At 31.2% G+C, this 26,197-nt stretch overlaps 1 protein-coding gene across 5 annotated transcripts in view; it reads left to right on the top strand.

Annotated features, from left to right (window-relative positions):
- LOC142329581 (F-box only protein 7-like) overlaps positions 1–24,660 on the top strand; it is a 49,052-nt gene extending 24,392 nt beyond the window's left edge. For 2 of the 5 annotated variants that reach the window (XR_012757522.1, XR_012757525.1), the window contains 2 exons: positions 16,494–16,742; positions 23,750–24,660. Coding sequence is in view for 1 of the 5 variants with exons in the window: in XM_075374277.1 (XP_075230392.1) it covers positions 23,750–23,795 (46 nt within the window). In the remaining 4 variants the exon portion in view is untranslated. Of the gene's footprint in view, positions 1–10,075; positions 10,204–16,493; positions 16,743–23,749 lie in introns of all 5 variants that reach the window. The other 3 variants (XR_012757523.1, XR_012757524.1, XM_075374277.1) reach the window with 3 other exon arrangements.
- The last annotated feature ends 1,537 nt before the right edge of the window (positions 24,661–26,197 follow it).

Here is a 26,197-nt window from a genome sequence, read left to right as displayed (position 1 = left end):
TTCCATAGGCTAGTTGAACATTATTAATAATGCATTCAATATTATTTCATTACCGTTGTTTGTAATCAGCCTCATCTAAATAAAAAAAAGTTAGTACACTTCAACAATGTTTAAAAATCTTTGCAACTTGATGACTAGTTGTTTCTATTTACTTAAAATGGCAGATGTATTGCGTGCTATTAATAATTGTGTACCATTTTAAACTAAAAAGAACCTTTTATAAAAGTTTATTCTAATTAAGTATTATTCCAGTTAGCTAAATGTGAATTTATAAAAGATATTTTTAAGTTTTCAAACACATAACATTACCATAAGATGCTAGAAGTATTATCCTGGAAATTGAAGGATTAAATTCAGGATAAAATTCATACAGCTGATTCGTACAGCCATGTTTAGTAAACAAGTTTCTACAGATCCTAAGTTGAACGATGCTGGATGCAGTTTCATTGCAAACTGTTCACATTTTTTATTTGTTAATGACTTTAGTAGTTGATCCAAAAAGGAAAGACAATTTTACCATCTGAAAATAATGGCATTGAAAAAATGTAGTAACTGTATTAAAATTGTTGTGAGTGATATATTCTAAAAAAATATTTATTACAAATGTAATAAATATTTTTTAGAATATAGATTACTGCATGAAATTCCAATTAATGTGGTACATTCAATAATATCTTATTGAATCCTTTTCAAGGATTCATGCACCGATGAAATTTATTTAAAACATTCATGTCTGTAGCTATTTTAATCAACAGATTCATCAGTTGAAATATTTTCAACTATTCTTGCCTATCTATCAGTAATTATTGCTATCATTATTGTAATGCATTTATATTTTAGGAGGGACTTATCTTTACCCAATAATATGCCTCATCTTATATACAGGTTTATTGGTAACATGCAGACAGGAAACGGAATATTCCAATCAGTCAACAGGCAGTTCCCATACCAAATCAGGCTAAGAATAGTCTTAATGCTTCAGCTTTCAACATTCTCATTATGGACTAACTAGATCTTACCTACACTAATGGAACCCAAAATAAGAAAGAAGGATCAGAATTGCTGGTAGGGCATGAGTGCAATGATAATAAAGCATGTTTACTCGTGGAGGAACTACCCCATCCAAAGGAAAGTTTGAACCCTCTCTACCATCCATGTGGTATAAAACTTTTAGGGATTAGATAATTTCTATTAAATGGGAACATTGCATTACTAATGACCACTTTAAATAAAAGCTGTCAAAAAATTGTCTGAAATTAAAAAGCCACCTACAAGTACAAAATTGTTTAAAATTTTACTGTATTTGTAAGCAGTTTCTATAAGGTAGTAAGCTATCCCATCACCACCTTTAACCGTTTGTTGCTTCTGATAACTTAATATTTGAATGTGCCCCTTATAACAAGGCTATTTTCGTGAATTTTTTTAAAGAATAATTCCTAATATAAGTGAACAGTTGGAAAATAGTTCATAAAGAAGTAAAAAATGAAATCAATTAGGTTTTTTAATGAAGGGCTCAAATGTTATTGAATGTCAGACAAGAAAGTTGAACCTGTTGGGAATTGAAGTGCTTTGTCTTAGAAATAGAAGATGATGGCTTTGAGAATTTAAGATTTGGCTTTGAGAATGTGGTACAGAATGTAAATTATTAGTAATAGCAATGAGCATGTGCATTGGAATATGTTAAGTATATATGTTAAGTTAAATATATTTGTACTTGTATAAATGTGTAGTACGAAGTACAAAAATATGTTGTAAAGTTACTTGGGTTAGAATGGCTGATTTTAATGTGTATTTTAAAAGTTAATCATTAATAATATCTTAAAATCAAATAATGATGGCTGTGTGTTGTAAACTTTCAAACCAATTACAGTATGATCTACTGATAATGAAATATTTTAAGTGTAAGAATTGATTGATTAAACATTTTAAACTCTCAAATTAATCTTGGAAGGTAGGCTGAAGAAAGAAAAACATCTGGAAAAGACATTTGATGAGAATTTTTTAGATTTTAAGAAGAATATTACTAAAATGGAGGAAATAACAGCAATTCTTAATCTCTGTAAGAATCAGATAGTTGCATGAAAGAGTTGAAACCAAAAAGGCAAATGTAGAAAGGTGATGGATAAGGTTGTTGAGTCTATTCCATCAGTTTTCAATTTGCATCTAACAGTAAAGGCAGTTGAAGAAAAAGGTCAATATGGTAACAGGGGGTAACAGTCCATGGAAAATATAAAATTGTTTTCACTAATTTTATTATACTTTAACTAAAACCAAAAATGTGTTCAAGGTAATGATGAATAGCGTGGATGTATTACTAGGAGAATCTCTTAGTGTGACAGTATAGAAGATAATGTTGAACATAATATATAAAAAGTTGCAGAGTTTTCTGTTGTAGGTGGTAAAATTATTACATACAACAGTTGATGGAAGGAATAAATTTAAAGTGGTCATTTCAAATAAGGAAAACTCATTACAAAAGAAAATAAAACTTGCAGACCTACATAATAGGTTTGCTATAAAACAAAAAATTAAATTCGGATGTAAATGTGCTGCAGGTCTAAATCATCTCATCATCTGATCATCTGTTAAAATATATAGGTGCAGCAGAACCGACTAAGCAGCTTAGAAAGGGTCAATGCTTGGGCGGTGGTTGGGGTAGGCAGGTGCACTTGGTCTGTCTCTGTTCCATCTGTGACTACATTTCAGTAGCCAACATGGTTTGGACCGGAGCTCATCATGGCTTTGCTGTGCATGCATATTTTGAAAACAAATGATCTGTGATTGCAATACAAAGAGTTTTTTGGCGACTGTTCAACATTCCGTGCAACAATGTTATTTTTAATGCAAACACAATTTGGTCCTGGGTTAAGCAGTTGGAGGAAACTGGTAGCACACTAAGAAAAGGTACACATGGCTGACACAGGTCCATCAGAACACCAGAAAATGTGCAGCTGGGGAGAGCAGCAATTGAGAAATCGCCAAGAATTCTGGTTGTAGAAGGAAGTTTAGAGGGTAAAAACAGTAAAGGAAGATAAAAGGTTAAATTAAATTGATTATTACTTCTTTTACTTTCTAATTTATTTTATTAAGTTGGTATTATTATTTATTTATTTATTTTTATTTGTTAAAGTTTGGGCACTTTTATATGAGACCTATAAAAAAAAAATACTGTCTGTGAAAAAAGCTATTACTGAAGAAATGCAAAAAGTAAGATAATAGCTAAGGTTCCTGAGAAAAGCTAATTTTTCTTCAAGATTACTAGTTAATTTTCTTGAAGATTAGAATCAGGCTTTTATCATTACGCTATAAAACCCCAATACTAAATAATGATGAAAGAAAAATAAAACCCAGTTTCCAAATAATCTATATGACTGTATAATTTTTAATTAAAAAATTAAACATTTGTTATTAGTAACTTTAGTTATCACAAGAAGCTTACTATGGAACTACTGGAGGAATTTTGTTTACAAGATAAAAAAAATGATTAAAATCAATATATTTGCTTATAGGTAAGGCTTCAAATTGAGAACTTCCTCCTTTTTTTGAAGTCTGTTAAAAAAAATTAATAACTTCGTAAAATAATTTATGTACATCTTTTCACTTCTTCTTTATCCTCCTCCTTATCCTCCTCTTTATTACTCCCTTTATCATTCTAATTGTATTTACACATAACATTTTTTATTTGAATGTGCCCTAACCGATCAGATAACTTATTCTTAATTCTTGTGGCTGTGTTGTCTTGTTTAATTTACTTTATTTCTTTCTTTACGTCATTTTACATTTAAATTAATTATGTATGTCTACCTTACTGACTTTTGATTCTATCTTTGAAGCAACTCATTCTCTTACAACATTGATTGCCTCTGATCTATACATTACACCAGTCAGCACAGAATCCTGTGCTGACTATATCTAATATATTACGCAACTATTCTTACTGTATGTGGGTGCTGATTTCAATTGCATTATTGAATTGTGGTATATCACGAGGAATATTTCTATTAAAATATTTATTTTTTTTGGAGTATAAAGTCGTTTTGATTTACTAATGGTTACAATAAAAAAAAAAATTATTATATTTTTATCTTGAAACAGTATGCATATTATAAATAAATGTAGACTTTGAACAATAGAATCTTTAATGTTCATTCAGTTACATATGAATTTACTTGTCTGACTACATATATATTTGTTCTTGCCTACTTTAGAAAATTTAAATCTCTTTCATCCTATTATTTCATTCATAAAAAAAAATGTAATGCTATATTTTTATATTTGCCAGTAACATAGATTTTGCAAATCATCCAGACAATTTCTTTTGTGTCTATGGTAAATTTACATTTAATGCCCAAAGAAAGACTGTTTCTAATTTGATTAAAAGTCATATAAATCCTATTTTGTACACTTGGGATCAAGAAAAAACTGGGCACTCGGGTTATTTACATGTCATTTTCAGTAAATAATTGAAATGTAGCAGCTAAAACAATGAAGCAGTAACTGATGTTATGGTGTAAACTTAAGAACCACTGCAATGACTGATATTTTTATTTGATAGCATATTTGGATATTTTTTCAAAAATAGTAATTCAATTAAATTAATTATGTAAAATATCCAAAGTATGCAGAGATATTCTCAGCTCTTCTGAAGTCTGTATCACATGGGGATAAGTTACTTGTACCATCATCTGTATGCCCCAAGCTTAGGATAGCTTAGGATATCTTAGGTCCCTGAGCTCTATGTTCAGTAGAGTTAGATAGATGTGCAAGAAATCTGATGAGAAACCCCTGATTAAATTCAATTGTAGATATACTTGGCCCACTCATGTGAAATCTCAAAATTCTAATTCAGATTCCATATTTTATTTTTTTGGAAGAAGTGACTCTGACATTAATTTACCATAAAAGACAGCTCTCTACAGAAAAAAATATCCAGCTAGATTATTTTGTGTATAGATTTAATGAAGAAATTACTTTCAAAGAATTTAGTTTCTCATGATAGGTTAGTTATATGATTACAAGATTCCCGCCATGTTTAGGGAATAGCAAAGTAGTTTGTATCTTGCAACCAGTCAGTAAGTACTTCCAAATTTTTAGCCTAGTTACCAATTTTACATTGAAAGTAAGGGTGGTGTTGATTTCCTTACCATTGCTGGTAGAGAGGGCAGCTTTTGTGTTTTTAATACCAAGTTTATATCTGGTGGTCATATTTTTGTTTAACAAATAAATTATTGTTTAATTACTTGAAAATGCAGCTAATTTAAGTTAAAATAGCAATATTACAAGCGTCTGTGTAAACAAGTGTCTGTCTGCCAATGGCAGTTGCCATCGGAATAAGGGGCAAACCCTTACTATTAGCTATTCATAGGATAGGGTAAAAGATTTGTGATTTAGTTTACTCCTCAATACCCTTCGGTTATGTGAAGTAGCCTCTGATGACTTTATTATTTACTTATAAAATATAGTTATACTCTATAAGTAATGACTTAAGAAACTTAAAATGTTATGTTCCATGTAAGTTACATAAGTGTATTCATCAAAATTAATAATAAAGTCATGTAGACTTTTGCTTAAAATTTTACTCAATTAAAAGTGTATACATTATACAGAATGTTTTTAAAATGTTGGACTGACTATACTTTTTCGGATTCTACTTGTAAAACTTAACAAAATATATCCTTAGGAAAAATGGCAATTTTTACTTTGTTCTTCCACTGTCCGCCATTTTGTTACTGTTGCATAAAGATTTTTTGGTAAGCGTCTTTGTAATAAAGTTTTAAAATTAGGAATAAATCAGGACTTAAATACCTTTGCAAATTACAAAATGGTGGCCATGTTTATTTTTCAACCTGTTATATCTCCATAAATATAAGTTTTATCAAAATGTACATTATTTTGATAAAACTTATTCCTTCACCTTACGTTTAATTCTACTAAATATTGTTTTTATTTATTATTTCTAGTATTGTAAATTAATATCAAATGAAGTAATAATTTTCTTACAGTAATAAACCTAATAATTAAAAAAATGAATCAAGTACCTGTGATAATCTTACGTTAATTGTTGTAGAACATTATGTATACTTTTTTTTTTTAATTAACAGTTAACAAAAGTTATAAGAGATGTACAAAGTGTCCACCATTAGAAATTACTTAAGTCTCCAATCTTTTTCTGAGAGATTGTTTTAACCGTTCAAAAATTCCGGGAGTATTCCTAATTTCTTGAAATCCATTTTAGATCCTTTGTTGAAGATCCTCAATGTTGAGCATTGGAGTTGAATAAACAATATGTTTCAAGTTGTCCCACAGGTAGAAGTCAAGAGGGTTTAAGTCTGGCATTCGGATAGGTCAGGCTCTCCACGGCCTATCCATTTTTCATGGAAAGTTTCATATAGGAAGTCTGATACCAACTGACTGAAATGTGCTGCAGCTCGTGGTGAAACTACATGTTTCCTCTTAATTGTAGAGGTAGGTCTTTTAGAAAATGTGTAAGATTTTCGGCCAAATGAGCAAGATAATTTTCTCTATTTAAATGATTTGGTAGAATGACAGGACCCAAAAGAACAAAAATTACAAAAAATTTTAAAACTTTCTTTATACTTTTTAGTCATACTTTAATCAAATTATTATCATACATTGCATGAGTTTAATTAATAGGTTAATTTGGATTTCAAAAGATAACATCATATATTGAAATTTCTAATAAATTTAAAAAATATCAAATAAATTTTCAATCAAACATTTACTATACAAAGCAATAAAATAGTGAAGGTTTTGCATAGTGAAGTTTTTATTTCACTTACTTATCACAATTTTCAACAAACATTTTTATGAGTTTTTATAAAAGATTTCTTATTCAATCCATCTCTGATAATGCAACCTTTAAGTTTTCTTATTGTTAATTTGGAATTGTCCAATTCTTTGATCTGAAGTCCATTGAGAGGAACTCGGCCAAGGCTGACATATGCTTGACCTTCATCAAGAGATTTGGACCCAGATAAACAACTACATAATCTACAGTCCTGCCTTGCATTTTATGGATAGTTGGTGCCCATGATAAAATTAACAGCAGCATTCAGCATTATTAGCAGTTCGATAGCTGTAGGAAAAATTGTAAATTGTTGTAAGGGAGGAAATTGAATGGCTTTTGGCTATATTATGTGAGAGTTGTCTGCCAAAGTGTATTATTACTGATGGTATGTCATTCTTGTACATTTGTCCTCTACAGAAATGTGGCCAGATGACTTCAGTCACAAATCCTATTGCTCCATTAACAAGACCTATGGATACATTAATATTTGATCAGCATGACTTTTGCTCCAACGAATATTTACAGTTCTTTTGGCAAACCTCCAGTGTTGTTAATGTCATTTGGTATAATAGTATCCAAGTGGGGATCATTTCTCAATGATCAAGTGGCATTTACAAGTTGTTCTTGGCCTTGATTCTTGAAGATTTCAGTGCCTTTGCTTCTAAAGTGCTCCAGTACTTTCCTGTTGTGATTATTAACTTGTTGATTGGTCGGGCAAATTTGCAGTGCTCTTTCTATTGCAAATTCACCATCCATGTTTATATTAACTTTGTCCGTCAACGAAGCTGCATAGTTTGCTTAAGTTCTCCAACACTAAACGCATTTAGAATGTTATATCACCATGTTTTCTCATGTTCTCCTTTAATTCGGCTAGTGTTAACAGTTGCCAAAATTGCATAGCTGGAAACAAACGTTCTGGCTGTTGGAATACTTGTTTTCCTCTTACTGTGGTTAGCTGCATCAAATCACCAAATACTAACATATTGATACTTCCAAAAGGCTCCATGTTGTTCTTAAGTTGTTTTAGGCGTGAGGTGATCATGTAAAGCATTTTGTATGGTACCATTGAGATCTCATCTATGAAGAAGAACTCTATCTGACGCATCAGTCTGAGATAGTTTTCACTAAGCTATGTTATATCAAAAATGTTTTTACCATTTTTTTGAACAGGTAATTTTAGCAATGAGTGTAATGTTAAACCATCCACTACACTAATCTTGCTGCAACATCAGTGAGGGTGCTAAATTTTACAGCTTGTTTGCTGTAGCATTGATTAACTTGATTCTTGAGCAAATTGAAGAGGAATGTTTTTCCAGTTCCAGCTTGACATATTATGAAGAGTTGTTCGCGATGTGAACTTCCTTCTGACCTTAGTAACTGTGCAAAATTTAGTAGGCAATGTCAGGAAGTATGTTAAATTATTTTACGTCTGCACCCTTAATTTACCCCCCCTCAACCATACAGGGGGATGTTTGCAAAAGTAATGGTGGAATATTGTATTGTCACCCAACCTTAGTAACTGTGCAAAATTTCATCTATAGGCAATGTCAGCAAGTGTATTAAGTTAAGGATACAAGATTTGAGGACAGACATGAAAAAAACATTGAGTTAAAGAAAAGCAAGTAAAAATGGTGGAGTGGTAGTGTTTCAGCTTTTCATATGGAGGTCCTGGGTTCGAATCCTACTCAGGCATGGCATTTTTCATATGCTACAAATTTTCATTCTCATAGATCAAAATGACCAAAGCAGTTGATGCCTGTCATCTCAAAACTAGGGTTCTCGTCGCTCCAGCTGGTTGTGGTAGTTTTGAACACCGTTCTTGTTGAAAGAAGCTTCAATTTTTACATTGTTAACATGATCATCAGTAATAGTCGCTGTGTAAAATTATTCAAAAGTGAAAAATTAATGTCAATTATTTTATTATGTAATATTAAATTTTATTGTGAGAAAATTATTTCGTAATTTGATACTAATTTACAATACTAGAAATAACAATAAATAAAAACAATATTTAATTGAACTGAACATAAAGTGGAGGACATGAAAACAGACATTACAATTTTCTTCTGTAACTCTGCTATCTTTTAACCAATTTAAAAAAAATAAAATGTCATTTTTCTCAAAATAAAAGACTTAATATTTTAGTAAACATATATTTTGATAAAACTTATATTTATGGATATATAACAGATTGAAAAATAAACAATGGCCACCATTTTGTAATTTGCAAAGGTATTTAAATCCTGATTTATTGCTAATTTTAAAACTTTATTACAAAGACGCTTACCAAAAAATCTTTATGCAACAGTAACAAAATGGCGGACAGTGGAAGAACAAAGTAAAAATTGCCATTTTTCCTAAGGATATTTTTTGTTTGGTTTTACGAGTAGAATCCGAAAAAGTATAGCCAGCCTCATTTTAGAAACACTGTATTTTTTAATTTACGTAGTATAATAATAAAAATATTCTACCTCAAAATTGCAAATGATAGAAGAATTTAGTTGTGATATTTGAACACATCTGAATATATATATATAAAGATCTCAAATAGATTGAGCAGGGAAAATATTTTGCTGATCTTCAGTATTATAGTTACAAAAAAAAAAATGTGTATTACCTTTTATTAAATAAGTCTAGAAAACATCTCCAAAAAAAAATACACAGTAATCCATGTAATTGTTAACTTAGTAATTCAGAAAAAAGATTTCTTTGTCAGTAAATTTAAATTACTAGAATTATTTTATATAGTGTAAAAAAAATTCTTGAATTACTACTTTCTCTTAGAATAAAAAATAGTATCCTTTTAAATATTTTACTTATGATTTAGGTCAGACACTGAGTAATACTTACCTATATATTATGTTTATTACATTTTTGTTATTTATGCTATAAAAAAATATTTAACTATTGTGTCTTGCAATAAATACTTAGGTGATAACAGAAATAAGTGAAATTGTTCACCTTCACTTTTTAAATTTAGTGTCATGTACAAATTATTTTTGATGATCATTCACATTGCTTTTGTGGAAAGTGTTAGTGTTCAATGTCTAACACTACTGATCATGGTGATTTTTACCATTATCATTAATTGCTGTATATCAGTGATGATAATTAGTTTAGTAGTTTTTTCCAGAACTATCATCCTATAAATGTTACAGATTTACTCAGAGCTCCTATTTTTGATGGATTACTCACTTTTATTATCTAATATAATATCATATACTTTTTAAGTGTAGAGGAGTTTTGTATATAATGTAATTAAATTAGGTACAATAGAGCGGAAAGTGAGAGAATAGCACATTTATATACTTAGTTGTCACATATCTTCAATCTGGCCTGTGGTGTAATAACATGATTGACATCTGGTGATTTAGAAGTGAAAATCAAAACTAATTGTAAGTACACTTGTCAAATGTAAATTTTTTCAGTATTAAAATATTAGTTGTGCTTTCATATACAAGAGGAGGTTAATTAACGTACATTTCTGAGTAAAATCTATGCTAACATGAATTAAAAAATTAGATTAAATAGATTGCAACAGGATCTGTTGTCGCTCAAATTTTCATAAATCTATTTTGCCTTTAAGTGATTGGAAAGGAATTTATCTTGCCCAGGATTTGAAATTGATAGTTAATTGTCCATTAATATATTATCCATTAATATACCACGTGCTAGCTAATTTGTTGACTTTGAATGATTGGATTATTTGTTATGGATTTAGTAAATATTTCCAGTCTGTACTTAATAATATATTTCTGAAAGATTTTTAATATAAAGTTGTCTGTATGGATTTGAATTATTGTAGGGTGTGGATATAATTGTACAGATTGTATTTCTATATTGACTTTTCAGAAAATTTTCTGTGAAAATAAGTTGTTTGACCTGCACCTAAAAGTGGACTAAAAACCTTCTCAGAGTATTAGTCTTGTGAAAATTTTCACAGTTCTCACAGTATTCATTAGTGTCAAGACACTCACTTTTGATGTAAATAAAAGCTTTGTCAAGCCAAATTTTCTTATTTTACTTAACAAAATTATGTACTTAGAGCTACTTAAAAAGTCATTTGACATTACTATATTAAAGAAACAGAAATGATTGATTTCTATTGATAAACATTTCAAAAGATTTGATTTCTTGATTTGTGAAGAATGGCACTGATGGTCTACCAGTATCTTTTTTTTTATATCTAGTGTTGCTGACATGACTGAGAGACAAAGGGTTTTATATCAAGCATTGATGAAGATTGTTTATAACATTACACTCTCATCAGACAGGTCAAAATGATGTAGATAAAATACTAGCTGAAAGGTGGTAGGTTGATAGGTACATTTTTTGTTTCATGGCATTGTAAATAACCTAATAGAAAAATCTAATTGGTTAAAATATTTTCAAGAAAATGAAGGTAAATTATAGTTTGAACTAATTTAATTTAATTGTCAGTAATAATGATATGTATTTATATAAAAAAAATTTATTTTACACAAAATATTTTTCATATTTTGTGTTCCAAGAGTATTTTTAGCTACATAAATTGTCTTTGTATTTGAATTATCTTTGGGTTTTTCATACGCATTCGGTAGATTGTTTTACCAACACATTACCACAAAGATTCAGTAGATCTTTGTGGCTTAGAAGATGCTTTTATCTTAGCCTGAATTAAATATTAATTTTCATGTAAAAATATCCACCAGAAATATATGCCTTTGCTGATAAAAAAAGGATCATTCCATAATAAACCGGAATTTATTTACATAGTTTTATTGACCTTATTTTTCTACACAGTTTCCTTCAACAGAAAGACATTTTCTCCACTGGATAGGTAGCTTCCTGACCACCCTCATAAAAAAAAAACAAGATGGCTGCCCTAACAACCAATTGTGCACATAATGCTCGACTGTGGTCACATCGTCTTCAAATCTTTCCTTTCCTAAGCTTCTTTCAGCAAACCAAGCATGTGGAAATCACATAGTGACAAAATCTAGACTGTGCAATGAATTGTTATCCAATGAATTTTAGCAAGTTTATAGAAAGTCTGAGCTGCTGTATGTGGCTGTGTTATTGTGGAGAAGGAGGATGTGAATTGGTGGCCAGCATCATTTATTGCGATAAGCAGCCCTAACATCATCCAACAGCATGCTGCGTTTACCATCCTTTGTTTCTTGCAGGAAATCAATCAGCAGCTTACCTTTGAGCCCAAAAAACACAGTTTCCAGAACTTTTCCAGCTGACAAGCATTTCTTGGACTTGATTGGTGCTCCTTCCCCACCTTTCTGCCACTGCATATTTGTTCTCTTGCTTTTCAGGATGTAGTTTTTTTTTTGTTTAACCTCTGGAACCACAGTAAGATATTATTACTTAAGAGGATGAATGAGGATACTATGTATGATTGTAAATGAAGTGTAGTCTTGCACAGTCTAAGGTCAACCATTTCTGAGTTGTGTGGTTAATTGAAACCCAACAACCAAAGAACACTGGTATCCACAATCTAGTATTCAAATCTTTATAAAAGTAACTGCATTTAGTAGGATTTGACCAATAAACCAATCTACTAGGTACTTTTCAGGATGTAGTTGGTACCTCTCCTTCTTTCTCAAAGTGAATCAGAAGCTATTGATAGATGTCTTTCTGGACATTTCTGTGTGCCTCAGTGACAAAGAACATGCTTCGCTGACACTTTGCTGTATCCAAGTGTATCTGACAACACTGTGTGCACACTCCTAACACTTATGCCCACCTCTGATGCAACTTCAGTGATTGTTATGTGGAAGTCACTTTCTGTAAGGTTATGAATGGCCTGAATGTTATCACTGATGCTGGTCCATGGGCAACATTCATGATTTTCATTCTCCACTGCATCATGGCAACTTTGAAATTTTTTGACACGTTGAGTTTTTTATAAGGTAGCATCTCTGAACTGTGCCTGGAGTCAAGTCAAAATTTCAGAGGATTTGACACCTTCATTGCTGAGAAACTGGATGTAATTTGCTACACAACGGACCTCTTGCTCAGATGTTCTGCTACTGATATGAGAGCGTGACCTATGGGCATGGTTGGCCAGCTGCTCCCCTCCAAACAAATCCAACTAAGTACCTGCACCACTCTACCACATTCACTGCTTCCATGTGGCAAAATTCAGATTTAGATTTGAATTGCCCTCGTAGTTTCTAGATGTATGTTAAATTGAATGAAATTTTTCTGACATAAAAGTTAGAGCTGGTTAATTAAGATTTTTGTTCTAAAACCAACCTACCTTGAAAAATCAGTTTCTTGATTGCTTGATTTGAAGTAGGAATTGGGAGGTTTAAATTTCACAGTAAAAATTTCAGCTGCTAGTTTGAAATTCTGTACAACCTCCTGAGTGGGAATAATATTCTATGGAACAGATTTATAGAGCTGCCACCCCACTATCCTCCAGTAAAGAAGTAGCTACCCTGGTACTTCTTGGTAGTGTGCTACCAAGAAGAGGTACTTCCTGCTACTTCTTGGTAGCATGGTACCATAGATAGCTGATCAAACTTAGCCCACATGGCACTTATCCAAGGAAGGAGTGAAGGAAAGGGGTGAGAACGAGGGTGAACAACCTACAGAAGGACTGGCCCTGATTGTGATTTTTTACATTTTTTCAAATCTGCCTCCTTATTCAGTGGTATTCTTTACTTGCAGGTTGCATGTAATGTAAATCATACCTACAGGATTTAAAAGCAAAACATATCAAAACATTTTGTCAAAAGATTTATCTTTTATTTAATTATTTGATATATTCTTTATACAAATAGTCAAATAAAAAAGATGAGTTCCTAAAATTGGCAAAGGCTTTTAGTTAGATTGGTTTTAAAAATTATGAAATCGTTCTATGGGTTCTTGCGCTTTTTTTATCTCATCAGTTTCTTATCATCTAACCCTTTTCCCCCCCAAAATTTACCATTAAAATTGTATTAATGCCATTATTACCATTAAATTGTATTTGCGCTGAGGCAGTTTTTGTTGGTGTTTGATCCTCTGTCTCTTATTTGGGGTTACACAAAATTTCAAACTGGTGATGAAGGTATATAAATCTGTAATGTTGGGCCGCCTACAACTAAAAAATCTAAACTTAAAAATTTAGTAGGATAATCTAAAAAGATAGGTAAGAAGGACCAAATTGGTGAATAACAGGTGTTAAGATAAAGATAGATTTTAGACAAACTGACTGTGAGTGAACAAAATGTTGAATTTGCCATAAATTTTTAACTACATAAATTTTAAACATCTAAATTTAATTTAATATCTTGTATAAAAATAAGCTTGGAATTGAACCCAGAACAATTGGTGTTTGAGCATGCATAGTTTTGAATGTTTTTTCAAACCTTACTATCTAAAATTCGATGAATTTCAATTATTCTTTGTATTTATTTTTCAATGGAAGTTCTTAATGCCTCAGAGTTTCCTCCTAGTAGCTTAATGAGAAATTTTTAACATAAAAAGTTATATGGACTACATACATAATTTGAAATAGTTTGTTTGCTGTTATTACCTAATATTAGTTGCTAATATCATCCTGATGTCAGTCTAAAATTCAAAGTATTTTTACAGAGAACTCTAACTAAACTGTTAGAAAAACGTAAGGTACTTTTATTAAAGCACAGGTTCCTCACTTTTTTTAAATTTATTTTAAACTCGTTGATTTTTTTAATATTTTAATAAAAGCAAGAGAAAAAAATTACATAATTATAGCAGTGCTGTGCATTTCCTTTCTACCTTTGTATGTTTACTAAAAACTGCTTTTTTAATATGGGCAGCATTTTTTTTTTTTTTGTAACCCTATTTATAAATTTTAAAACAAATTACTTCAAAGAAATTTCACAACGATTTAAAAACAAGACTCTCCAAATTTTCTAATCTACTTTCCAGATCTTTTAATATAAATTTTTATGATTTGTGTTGAAATAATGGTTTATAAATTGTTGATAATTGCCTGGTTTTAATTTGTTGCTAACTCCATAAATTCAAAATTTTAAATTGAAAAAGTAAATAATTTTTTGTTTTTTTTAATGCTCCTTATATAAATGTTTATTTAATTCTTAATATGTAGTATCTCTTTTAATAGCATTGTCCTTATGGCATGATAAAGTCGTGTTCTCAAGCTAGCACATCAATTGTGCTAATTTGATGTAATATACCAAATTAAAATTTTAAGAATCTTTATTGTAATTTAACTTTCTTCATTATATTAGAAAAAAATTGTTTTATTTTTTAATTTTCATTCTTTGAAGGAAGTTTATTTATTTATTATTATAATAATGTTTACCTTGGATATTAATAGTATCAGTTGCTATGGTTATAAGCGATATGATGCATTCCATAATTTTTAAGCAAATTTTTCTTTTCCGTATAATTGTACTATGGTATTTAACTTTGAACAATCAGATAACTTATCTTACTTTTTACATACTTCATCTAATTTTGTTTTCTGTTTTTTTTTTTAGTTTTTTTTTATATACAGTTATTTGAAACACATTTTATTGTACTTCTAATACTTACACAGTTTTTTACACATTTAAAAATTAATAATTTTCAAAAGCATCGACCATTTTCATCAGTACATAAATAAACATTTTTCCATATTTTGAACTCTTGCATCTTTTACTATTATTTACAGCTTTGTTGATAAGTTCATTTTATGATAATGTGCCTAGAGAATAAATCGGCTTTATAGCTGGTAGTTTGATTATGAAATTTTCAAGCCTTCAAAGAGGTCAGTTTTCATTTTCAATGCTTTCATGTGGCTCCATCTAATTGGACTTATAAGCACTTATCTTCTGCCTCTGAATGACACTGTAAAATGCACTTACATTTTATAGAGTTCCATTGTAAGAGTTTTAAAAAAATGTAGTAATTTTCAACAATTCTTTATTAAAGCATGGATGGATTACTAGTATTTATTGAACAATTAGGTGCATTGTCTTAGCCCAGAAGCCATTTTGGCTATTTATTTGTATAACCGTTTAATGGAACTATATGTCATTTCAGTAAAGTATTTTTTTTCAATATTTCAATGTTGTTTATTTACAGCTTGTTTGGTAAAAATCCAAAACTTAGTGAGTTTTTTATATGACATGAACAAGAACTACTTGAGTAGGGCTGGTAAAGGAATTAATTGTTTTTTTAAGCTAATTGAATACAGTTTTTTGTGTATTTAAAAAGATTTTTAGCAAATGCTGATTAAGTTCCTGTTAATTTAAAATGTAATTCTATTTTTTCTTTGTTTCAAAAAACATAACATAGATGAGACATGAGACATGTTGTTTTTTAGACTCTAGCTCTGACAGGATATAGTTGCAGTTTTGAAAAAATATCCAATAAACTTTTAATAGTGGTACTGTGAGTAAATATGTTAAGTAATTTAGAAAAGCTGCTTGTAATCAGTAAAACACTTAAACCTAGATGTTGTAAAATGTGATGGATAAATAAGAAGTAAGGTATGGTATGGATGAATAGGACTATTATGATGTATTAGTTAGTTGGATTTGACTGTAGAATGCAGGCAGGAAATTAAAAAGTTATGTTTGTTGATGATACTACATCATATGCTGGCTCACCTTCAAATTAAAATATATGACACATGACTCATTATTTTATTTTGTTATACATACCCATTCCTAATCATTAGACCAAAGGATAATAGATATTCTAAATGTCATTTCAGGAAATTGATGCTGAACTGTGAATTGTAAATGTTAGTCTGGATGGTTGTTTATAAATTTGCTAAGAGCTTTACACTGTGTCTCTGATAATTACTACAGTAAACCAAATTCAAATTAGTGTGTTTTAAAATATTTCACGAAGCAGGGTTTCTCAAGGAAAAATGTGGTTTCCAACATAAAAACAGAAAATTACATTACATTTAGCGACTGAAGTGGATTAATTGATAGTTGAAACTGTAGTTTGGAAGAAGGTCAGTTTGTCAACATTAACAGAAATCTTTGTGTGTAAGAAAATATAGAAAATATTTTTTTATAGTGAAGTTATTCATTGAGTTATTTTTTACATGTTGAACAAATTGAACCATGCATAATGTAGATTTTTAGGAATGTGGCTTGACAGATGACTAACATGAACAACAAATTTAAAGGAACTGAAAGTAAAATGTTTGAAAATGTTGGTCATGCTGAGAGTTTTTTCTAATACTCGTTGGAGAGCTGATTGAGTATACATGTGAACTTCTACTGAGCTCTAGTCCGTTCCTGCTTGGACTGTGACTATGTAGTCTATTCATCTGCACAGTTCATGCTTTTAGAATGCTAGTCCATCATTCATTCATCTGTCTTGCTACAGGTGCTTTTCATTTAAGCTGTGTGGTAAGTCTACTGGTTGAAAGAGGTGAGCCATCCCTTTCCAATAGATAGAATCAAATGATTTCCACTTATGTAGTATTAAAGCACAACAAAATCATCCAATGTTTGATGTGGTGTTCTCCAACCAACATCTGATTCAATACCAAGAATAGCCAAGATCTACCGCTTCACTAGGAAACAGAGCTCACCGCCTGTTCTCAGCTCTAAATATACAATTACCTCCAGTCCTTACTGTTGCTCCATGTTATTACCTTTCTTGGCAGCCTTCTCTCATTAATTACTGCTTTGATCTTTGTCAGTATAATAAAAAAAAACTCAAATCCAGTTGTTATCTTGCAAAACAAATTTTATAGTATTATGAATAGCTGGAATCCTGATGATATAGTTTGTATGGACAGCTCTAGAAACATTAATTTTGTTATTGGCAACAGAAGATACGTGTTTGGGCTTCCCAGCATCACCAGTATTTTTGTTGCAGAATTGTATGCAATTAATAAGGCCTTACATATGGTGGTTAGCCCAAAATTTCAACATGTTCTTGTTTGCTCAGATTCCACGAGTGCCTTACAGGCAATTAGTGACATATACTCCAGATAACCTGTTAGTAAGATTCAGTGTGTTATTTCGCAAATGACTAGACATAATATAACAGTGAACTTCTGCTAGATTCCCAGCCATATCGGAATTTCAGGCCATGAGCACGCAGACCAGTTGCGTTGCTTCTAACAATCTTTTCTGTTTCCTGAAGAGGGTAGTTCATGATTAGTGGCAAAGTGAGTGGGTAATATCATGAACAATAAACTTCACCCAGTTAAGAACACTGTTTCACCATGGAGCTCCTCATGCAGAAGTAAATGTCGACAGAAAGTTATTGTCTGCCATTTATGAATAGGACTCACTTATGGATGTCTGATGACTCAAACAGAGGCACCAGTTTGCTTGCGGCTGCCGACTGATGGTGCATCACACCTTTGTGGAATGTGTCTGTTATGTAGCATTGCGTCGCAAATTTAAACCACGGGCTAACTTGTGAACTATTCTAGGCGATAATGAAATGTTTTTATCTTGTTTTATGGTTTCTTAGGGCTGCCCATTTATACTCAAATATTTAAATTACTGTAGTGTGTTTCAGCTATTCATGCAAACTGATGTATATTGGTTGGAAATTTTATTATTTTAATTGAGATGTGTAATGTGATATATCCTTTTTTATTATAACAAATAAATAATGTCCAAGTGATAATAATGCAGAAGCTTTTTTTGCCCTGAAAAAATGAATAAAAAAAAAAAAATGGTGCCTAACTACAGATACCTCCAAGCAGCCGTTTTATCAAAAATGCAGTACGTCATCAGGCTTACATATCATTCTCATATAAGCGGTTAAAAAGTTGTATTTTATCTTTTTGCATGATTTTCAGTTGAACTCATAATATGGAATGCTGAATTTCTTCTGAAGATGATTTGTGTTAGCTTTTTAACTTTAACATGAATTTTAATACTTCTGAGGAATCGAAGGAGTGTATAAAATTAAATTACACTTTATGACAATCGTTTGTACAAAATGTTTGAGAAGAGTAAGAGTATCCCAAGAATTGTTTGAAACATCCAGTGTCTGAAGGTCTTAATTAATTTCACTAGTTGGATATAAATGTTTATTATAAAATGTTATAAAATTTTTCAGTGCTTGGGGAAAAGGCCAGTAATTTACCTGTTGTATTTTATGATACTTCTGACTATTTGGTAAAGTTGCTTGGTACTTTTGTAATAAAAATAAATCATTTCACAAAAATAAAAAGAAATATTTTGTGGATAATCATTTTTTATTTCCAGTAGAAACTAAAAGGATGTTGAAGAGAAGCTGGTAGTAAAATTAATCTTACTTTTACTTTTAGCTAGAACTTTAGTAGTAGAACCTGGTAGGTACACCAAAATAGCGTAAAGTTAACTTGAGTCATGTTTCAAGAGATTATTACTATTCAGTATGAATTTGGTTTGAAAGTATCTATTTATCATCTCCTGTGTTATGTTATAATTCGATTATACAGATTATGTTTTTTGTCATATGCAATATTTTTCCTCGATGGTGTTATTTTTTTTTGAACTCAGATTCAATCAGGTCTGTAGTTAGAAAGTATAAGAAATACAAATAACAGGTATAAATGGTCATTCACAAAGTAAGAGGTTTGGACAGAAGGATGCTGGTGAACATAAGACTGTTGTATTGTGGAGTAAATATTGTTTTTTTTTATTTTTATATACTTTTGCCTCTTTGAAGTTTGGATTTTTCTTGTAAGAAAGTCCTTGACTTGGTTCTGGAACTTATGTGTCCAAAAAGATTTACGTATGAATATGTTTTTAACAAAATATTTGCAACATACGAGGTGTGATCAAAAAATACGGTGAATAATTTTTTATTAAAAAAAGTAAAAAAGTAAAAGTAAAAGGTTACATAGAATTTGATTTAATCTCCTTCAAAGTGTCCTTGGCTAGCAATGCACTTATCCCAACGTTGACTCCATGACTGGAGGCATTTCTGGAAGGCGTCTTTCAGAAGGGCTTTCAGCTGCTCGGTCGTGGCCCTCTCAATGTCAGCAATGGTGTCAAAACATTTTCCTTTAAGCACAGTTTTAATTTTTTGGAAGAGCCAAAAGTCGCATGTTGCTAAATCGGGTGAGTATGATGTGGACAGACAGGAACACATTTTTCGGCCAAAAATTCGCAAATAAGAAGCGAGGTGTGACACAGCATGTTGCCGTGGTGAAGAAGGAAGCCATTGGTCCATTTTTCTGGTCGCTTTCTTTGTACGTCGTTTCGCTTTGAACGGATCTGTACGAGATGTTAAGGTCTTCCGATAGCTCTTGAATAGTCATTCGCCTGTTTGAACGAACCATTGTTTCCACTTTTTGCACATTTTCAACTGTTTTTTAGGTTAGTGGACGTCCTGCACGCTGCTCGTCTTCAACAGACTCATTCCCGTCTATAAATCGGTCATACCACTTGTACACCGTCTTCAAAGTTACCACATTATCGCCGTACACCAATCCTAATATTTCATGAGCTTCTTTGGCACTGTTTTGCAACTTAAAACAAAACTTAATGTTAATGCGTTGTTCAAAATCCATGTTGTGCGAAAGACATGATAAACACAACCACACTCTAGTGGCTCTGGCAGCTGACTGGCAAGCTTGAACGTGTTACAACTTGTCCCTACCTGTCTCAGTATCACGCTATTGGACAAATTACAGCATATGGATGTAGCGTCAGCAGTTGCCGCTATAAAAATTCATTCACCGTATTTTTTTATCACACCTCGTATATATTTGTAACTCATTGGTTATCTATAGCTGGCCGGTTATCTATAGCCTGATTACCCCACAAACACAAGAAACATATGTTTTGTAAAACCACTCTGGAGTCTGAGAAGAACCCACTGGGGGGTTGGTGTAATGGTTAAACTCGTCATTACAAATCAGCTGATTTTGAAGTTGAGAGTTCTAAGGTTAAAATCCTAGTAAAGGCAGTTACTTTTATTTGGATTTGAATACTAGATTGTTGATACCAGTGTTCTTTGGTGGTTGGGTTTCAATTAACCACTGACCTGAGGCTGTACAAGACTACACTTCATTTATATTCATAATCCCCATTCATTCTCTGAAGTAATACCTTGCAGTAGTTCTGAAGGCTAAACAAAAAGAGAGACCAAGAAGAAACCCTGTCACTTTCAGGTCAGCTATGATTCACTTTGAGTGTTCATCATACTTAATAGCTTTTAAAACTTTTGACATACTTTCATATGTTTCTTTCATTCCTACAGCATGTGCTACCGGTACAGAAGAAATTTTATTTGAGTTATGCAACAACACTGCCTTTAGGCTTCTTTTGTCTATAAATAAATGCCAATCATGAATAACAAATTAAACGATCTGTAAAGTATTTCACAAAATTTTCGTTTGATTTCTATATACTGAAATTTTAGTATCCTTATTTAAAAAATTCCATTTTTTAAGATGTGAACCTAGGAGTTTTGGATGTTCTTTCGACAAATACAAGTCACAAATTAGGTCGCTCAGTTCTAATTGTGTGATGAGGTGAGGTTCAGTATTTGGTTCTTCTGAAATGTAATCTACATCTATTGAAGTTGAGGATTCATCGGTTGATGCTTCTGGAGAATCAGAAATCTCTTTCCAAGAAGTGGGAGAGATCGGAATCAGTAAATCAACACTATGAAGTACTGGTCTTACAGTAACATTAGTTGGCTCTCACCAAATCATAGGTATGCCAAAAGACAAATGCTTTTTTTTCCTTTTAACTACTCTGCTAGTTTAACATTGCACTTGATATGTGCTACATGTGGACTCCAGGATTTATCTTGGTTTCCCAAGGGATACTCAAAATAATGTCTGTAAGCAGTTTTCAACAGATTTATACTGGTTTTTTCATGGTGAATTCTCTGCAAACATTACAAAAAATATTTTGAAAATTTTTGCAAGCCTAATTTTTATTCACTGTAAAATTCAAAATGAATCTAATGAATGAAAGTAAACTGAAGTATTACATAAAGTGTATATTAAACACTTAATTAATTAAAATACTTCATAAAATTGTTTCACTATGGAGTGCAATAAAACACAGCGTGAAACACACATGCCTTAACAAATTTTGATGTTCAGTAAAATAATACCAAAAGTTGTTTTATCATAAAACTCTTTCACTAAATTTATGGCATCACTTATGATACAATCTGTATAATATGTGTATGATAAAAGCACTACCACAACTAAAAACACAGCAGTCATATCAAGAGCCGAACTCATACTGAAGAAAATTTGATCACGTTGAATGTTTACATGACTTGACTCGCTGACATGTCTGGCTTGATATGAAATGACATCATTCGACTGTTATGGATATCAAGTATAGGTCTACAGGATGCATCACTATATAAATCAGTTCCAAATTTTACGACCACTGATTATAATCATTAAATAATAATTGGTATTCATTCTCTGATGATTGTTACAGCTGCTAGTAATTCAGTTCTTTTTCAATGGAACTTAAATTAGTAGTGTTACTGGATGATGTCATTTTTTAGGTTATCTAGTTTATGCAAGTAGCATTTAAGTAGTTTATAGTTAATAAGTTTTATCATGTTTACCAATTTAAAAAAAGAAGTTTCTCTGTGAATTCATATCTAGAAAATATAGTTCTATGCCGTCAGAAATCTTCTCCTCTCAGTCATATTTATGATTGCTTTGATTTAAAACCAGTAAGATTCTTTGGAGCCCACGGTGAAGTAAACCCAAACTTCTAATCCACCAAAATGTAACAAGATCAGAAAATGTAACATGTAGGAAATATACAGTAAACATGTAGGGAAATACACATAGTGTTCAAAAAGTAATCCATCCTTATGGGAAAATGAGTACACTATTTGTTGGAAGGGGCCTCCATTTTGTGATTTACATAATTGAATATGATGTTGCATGCTCTTAAACACATGTTTAATGTTGAGAAATTGCAGCGACACATTGTTAAATTTTGCTGTGCAGTTTGGTAATGGTGTGATGATGAATTTTGTAAGCAGCATCCTTAAGGTATTCCTGCAAGAAAAAGTCAGGAGGGAATAAATCAGGAGACTGAGGAGGTCACAACCTCTTCAAAATCATTTGTCCATGAAAAACACCGATCCAAGAAAGTCAGTGTTATTGGCTGTATGAGCCATAGGATTGTCCTGCTGAAACCACTTGTACTCTAGCCGGTCTGCAGGTATAGTGTTTACAAATTGTTGCACCATCTGTATGTAGTGCTTACCGTTCTGTTCACTTGTCCAAGAAAGAATGTCATGAAGATTCACCTATGTGTTATTGCACACCAAACACCCACTTTTTGTTCGTGCAGAGGAGACTAGTGCAGCTGATGTACATTTCTGTACACCAAATGCATGAATTCTGTGCATTCACATATCCATCAACCAGACTAGATAACTGGCTAGATAGACATCATACAGACTCTTTGACATCTTTTTTGGTGTTAGCACGACCACTTCTGGTTGCATCTGCCACATTCCCTGTCTCTTGGAACTAGTTTTACAGCTGCTTGATGGAGGACTTGTTTGGTGCACCTACACCATACTTTTCTGTGAAGGCATTCTGGGTCTGGGCATAATTGGCACATCTAATGTATTAGAAGACAATGAATATTCTCTGCTGCATTGTATAACTCATTTTTCCTCAATTAAACCTGCAACAAAAGAAAAGGTAACTTTTTCCATAAGTTTGCGTCACTTTTTGAAGACTGTATTTTTTAATACATTTATTTTTTTATTGATATTTTAATTCTCATGTAAGTTAGAATTATATAGATGAAAATATGAGAATGACAATAAATATTAAAATTAAAATTAAAATGAATATGAATTCCTTAAAATTCATATGAATTAAAAGGAAAAAAGTCGTGCCCGGATGAGTAAAAGTCAAAACAGCAGATCTCACAAAACCTATTAGTTACCTATAGTTTTTGATTTACAGTAGTATGAATGCTTTTTGTACTGACATTATATTATGTATATGAAATGCAGTAATTAAATGTGTTCTTTTAATTTTTGCAGGTGTACTTACAATGAAGCCTTTCCCTTCAGATTTGGTTTTGGTTGACATCATTCGATTTTGATTCTGATCCTGATCGACTTTGAGAATTTCACCTGTATTGATATATATATATATATATATATTGATACATTAATATTGATTTTCACCTGTATTTTATACTGACTACATTTAAATTACATTCTAGAAATAAGAACCCACCTTTGATTTTGGACCAGAATCAAAAATACCTGACAGAACATGATTAGACTTTATTGTTATAAAGATTATTGTTATTAGATCTTTATTGTTATAAAGCACACCTATTATGTAACACCAATAAATTTGCTATTACATTTAATATCATCAGATCTCATCATTTCATCTGTTAGATTTTGTTTGGATTAGTTGAATATAATTTAGAAGTAGCCATGTATGGTTATTCATAGATAATGCTAAAATACTTGACAAACATATTTACAGACAAACATTACAGTCATATGTAATGATATTAAAAAAAATAAAAATTTCCTAAGTGATTGTTTGAAAGTAGGTTTTAAGTATACTGAACAAATTGATAGTAAAATTTACTAATCTGCTTGTAATAAATTTAAACTTCATAATTTTTCCTTCATCCTAACCACCATAAACAGTGTGGATCAGACTGGATTCTGATTATTAAAGTAAAGAAAAAAAAAATTATACATATATATAAAATAAAAAGCTGATAGATATAATTCTGTTCTAATAAAATTATAAATAGAATAAGATTAGTAATTACTTAAAAACAAAAATTATATTCAGTTATTGTAAGCTGAGTGATATCAGCAAGGTCTGATTCTGATGTTATAGTTATTAATAATTAAGTTTGAAGATCTATCATTTTGAAGATGTATTTTTTAAAATTATTTACTGCTCTGAAATTATAATAATAAAGAAAGTATAAATGTTTACATTATTTATTTCCTTGTGATAAATCATAAAATGAACCAAAAATAAATAACCCAAAAGCACCATAAATAGCTACATTATTTTTTAAAGAAAACAAATTATTTATCTCGCAGAAGATTCACAGTAATCTATAAATCATAAAAATGTGTAAAACCTTCATGGTCAGTTTTCAGATGAAAAAATTCATTATAAATAACAGCTAGTCAGCAATGGATATTTGATGCTTAATCCTGGGTGGATCTATGGAAGCTGTGCTAAATCCATGGTTGTTTATAAACAAAGTTGTTTATAAAGCTTCTCTCTGCATGAGGTTTTATTAAAAAAGCACGCAGGAAACCTAAATCTGTCATCAATAAAAATGACATTCATTTGTGAAAGTGCATTCAGTGTATGGATCTCCCCCATTACTTGCTTTAAGTATTAGGGTGGTTAAAAAATTTTTTTGGTTTTCTATAGAAAGCAAAAGTTGTTGACAAGAAAAAGCAAAAAACAAATTAAATATTTTACATATCTTCTGGTCGTTCATTGCCGTTGAAGTTAAAAAAACTGGTAAAAACCAAAAGTTTCCAATATTTTTTGTAAGTATATAAGGATGGTATGACTACACTCCTATTTCACATAAACATTTTTCAAAGTATGTTAAAATAACATCGCTGGCTAAAATATGTTAAATTGGCAAATTTCAAAGTTTTACATTCTATTACATTCTTAAACCTAATATAGTTGAGGCGCTATAGTGATATTCAAGTACCTAAAAGTGCTTAGAAAACAGGCGTTCTAGAATGACTGTAATGAGAATAATTGTAATATTTTAATGCTAACTGGTAGTGCAGCTACAACGTGCAACTGCTGTCATTGCTTCAAGTGTACTGGAAGTAAGATTGGTTACTGAATCAGATACTTCCTGTGTTGTAAACAAGAGTAAAATCCAAAGAGAAAAATGTAGGGTGCAAGCCAATCTGCAAAGTAAGTCAATTGTAGAAGTTTATGGTCTCTATTTTAAGAGGTGAAAGGATAGTACATTGTTTATTGAAAAGCCTGGTGGAAAACATTTTACAGAACTTGTATGGAGGAACATTACTCTTTAAGCCTGGGTCAATTTACATAGGACACACTTCTCCCTCTATGAGCTCAGCAGTTGACATAGCAAACAGTATTACTTCCTATCTTTCAGAAAATTGCTTTTCACTTAACGAATTAAAAGTGTTTGGGTGTAATGGTACTGTTAACCAACACTGGTTGGAAAAGTGGTGTAATTCGCCAAATTGAGTTGCATCTGGGAAGACCTGTGCAATGGAATATTTGTCTTCATTTTAATGAACTTACATTCCGCCACCTCTTCCACCACTTAGATGGTATGATAACAGGCCCAATTGGAAAAGATCTACCTGGGTGTGAAAAGATACCAGTTATTGAATTCGAACTTATCGATTGTGTGATTCCTTTAGTAGATAGGCAGTTACTTAGCAAAGACCAATTGTATTTACTAGACATATCAAAAGTCACCCAGTTAGGGCACT

The sequence above is a fragment of the Lycorma delicatula genome, chromosome 8 (genome assembly GCF_047948215.1).
Source record: "Lycorma delicatula isolate Av1 chromosome 8, ASM4794821v1, whole genome shotgun sequence".
In the NCBI taxonomy this organism is placed as follows: Eukaryota; Metazoa; Arthropoda; class Insecta; order Hemiptera; family Fulgoridae; genus Lycorma; species Lycorma delicatula.
The sequence above is the reverse complement of the archived record's forward strand: the minus strand, read 5'-3'. Positions and strand labels throughout refer to the sequence as shown.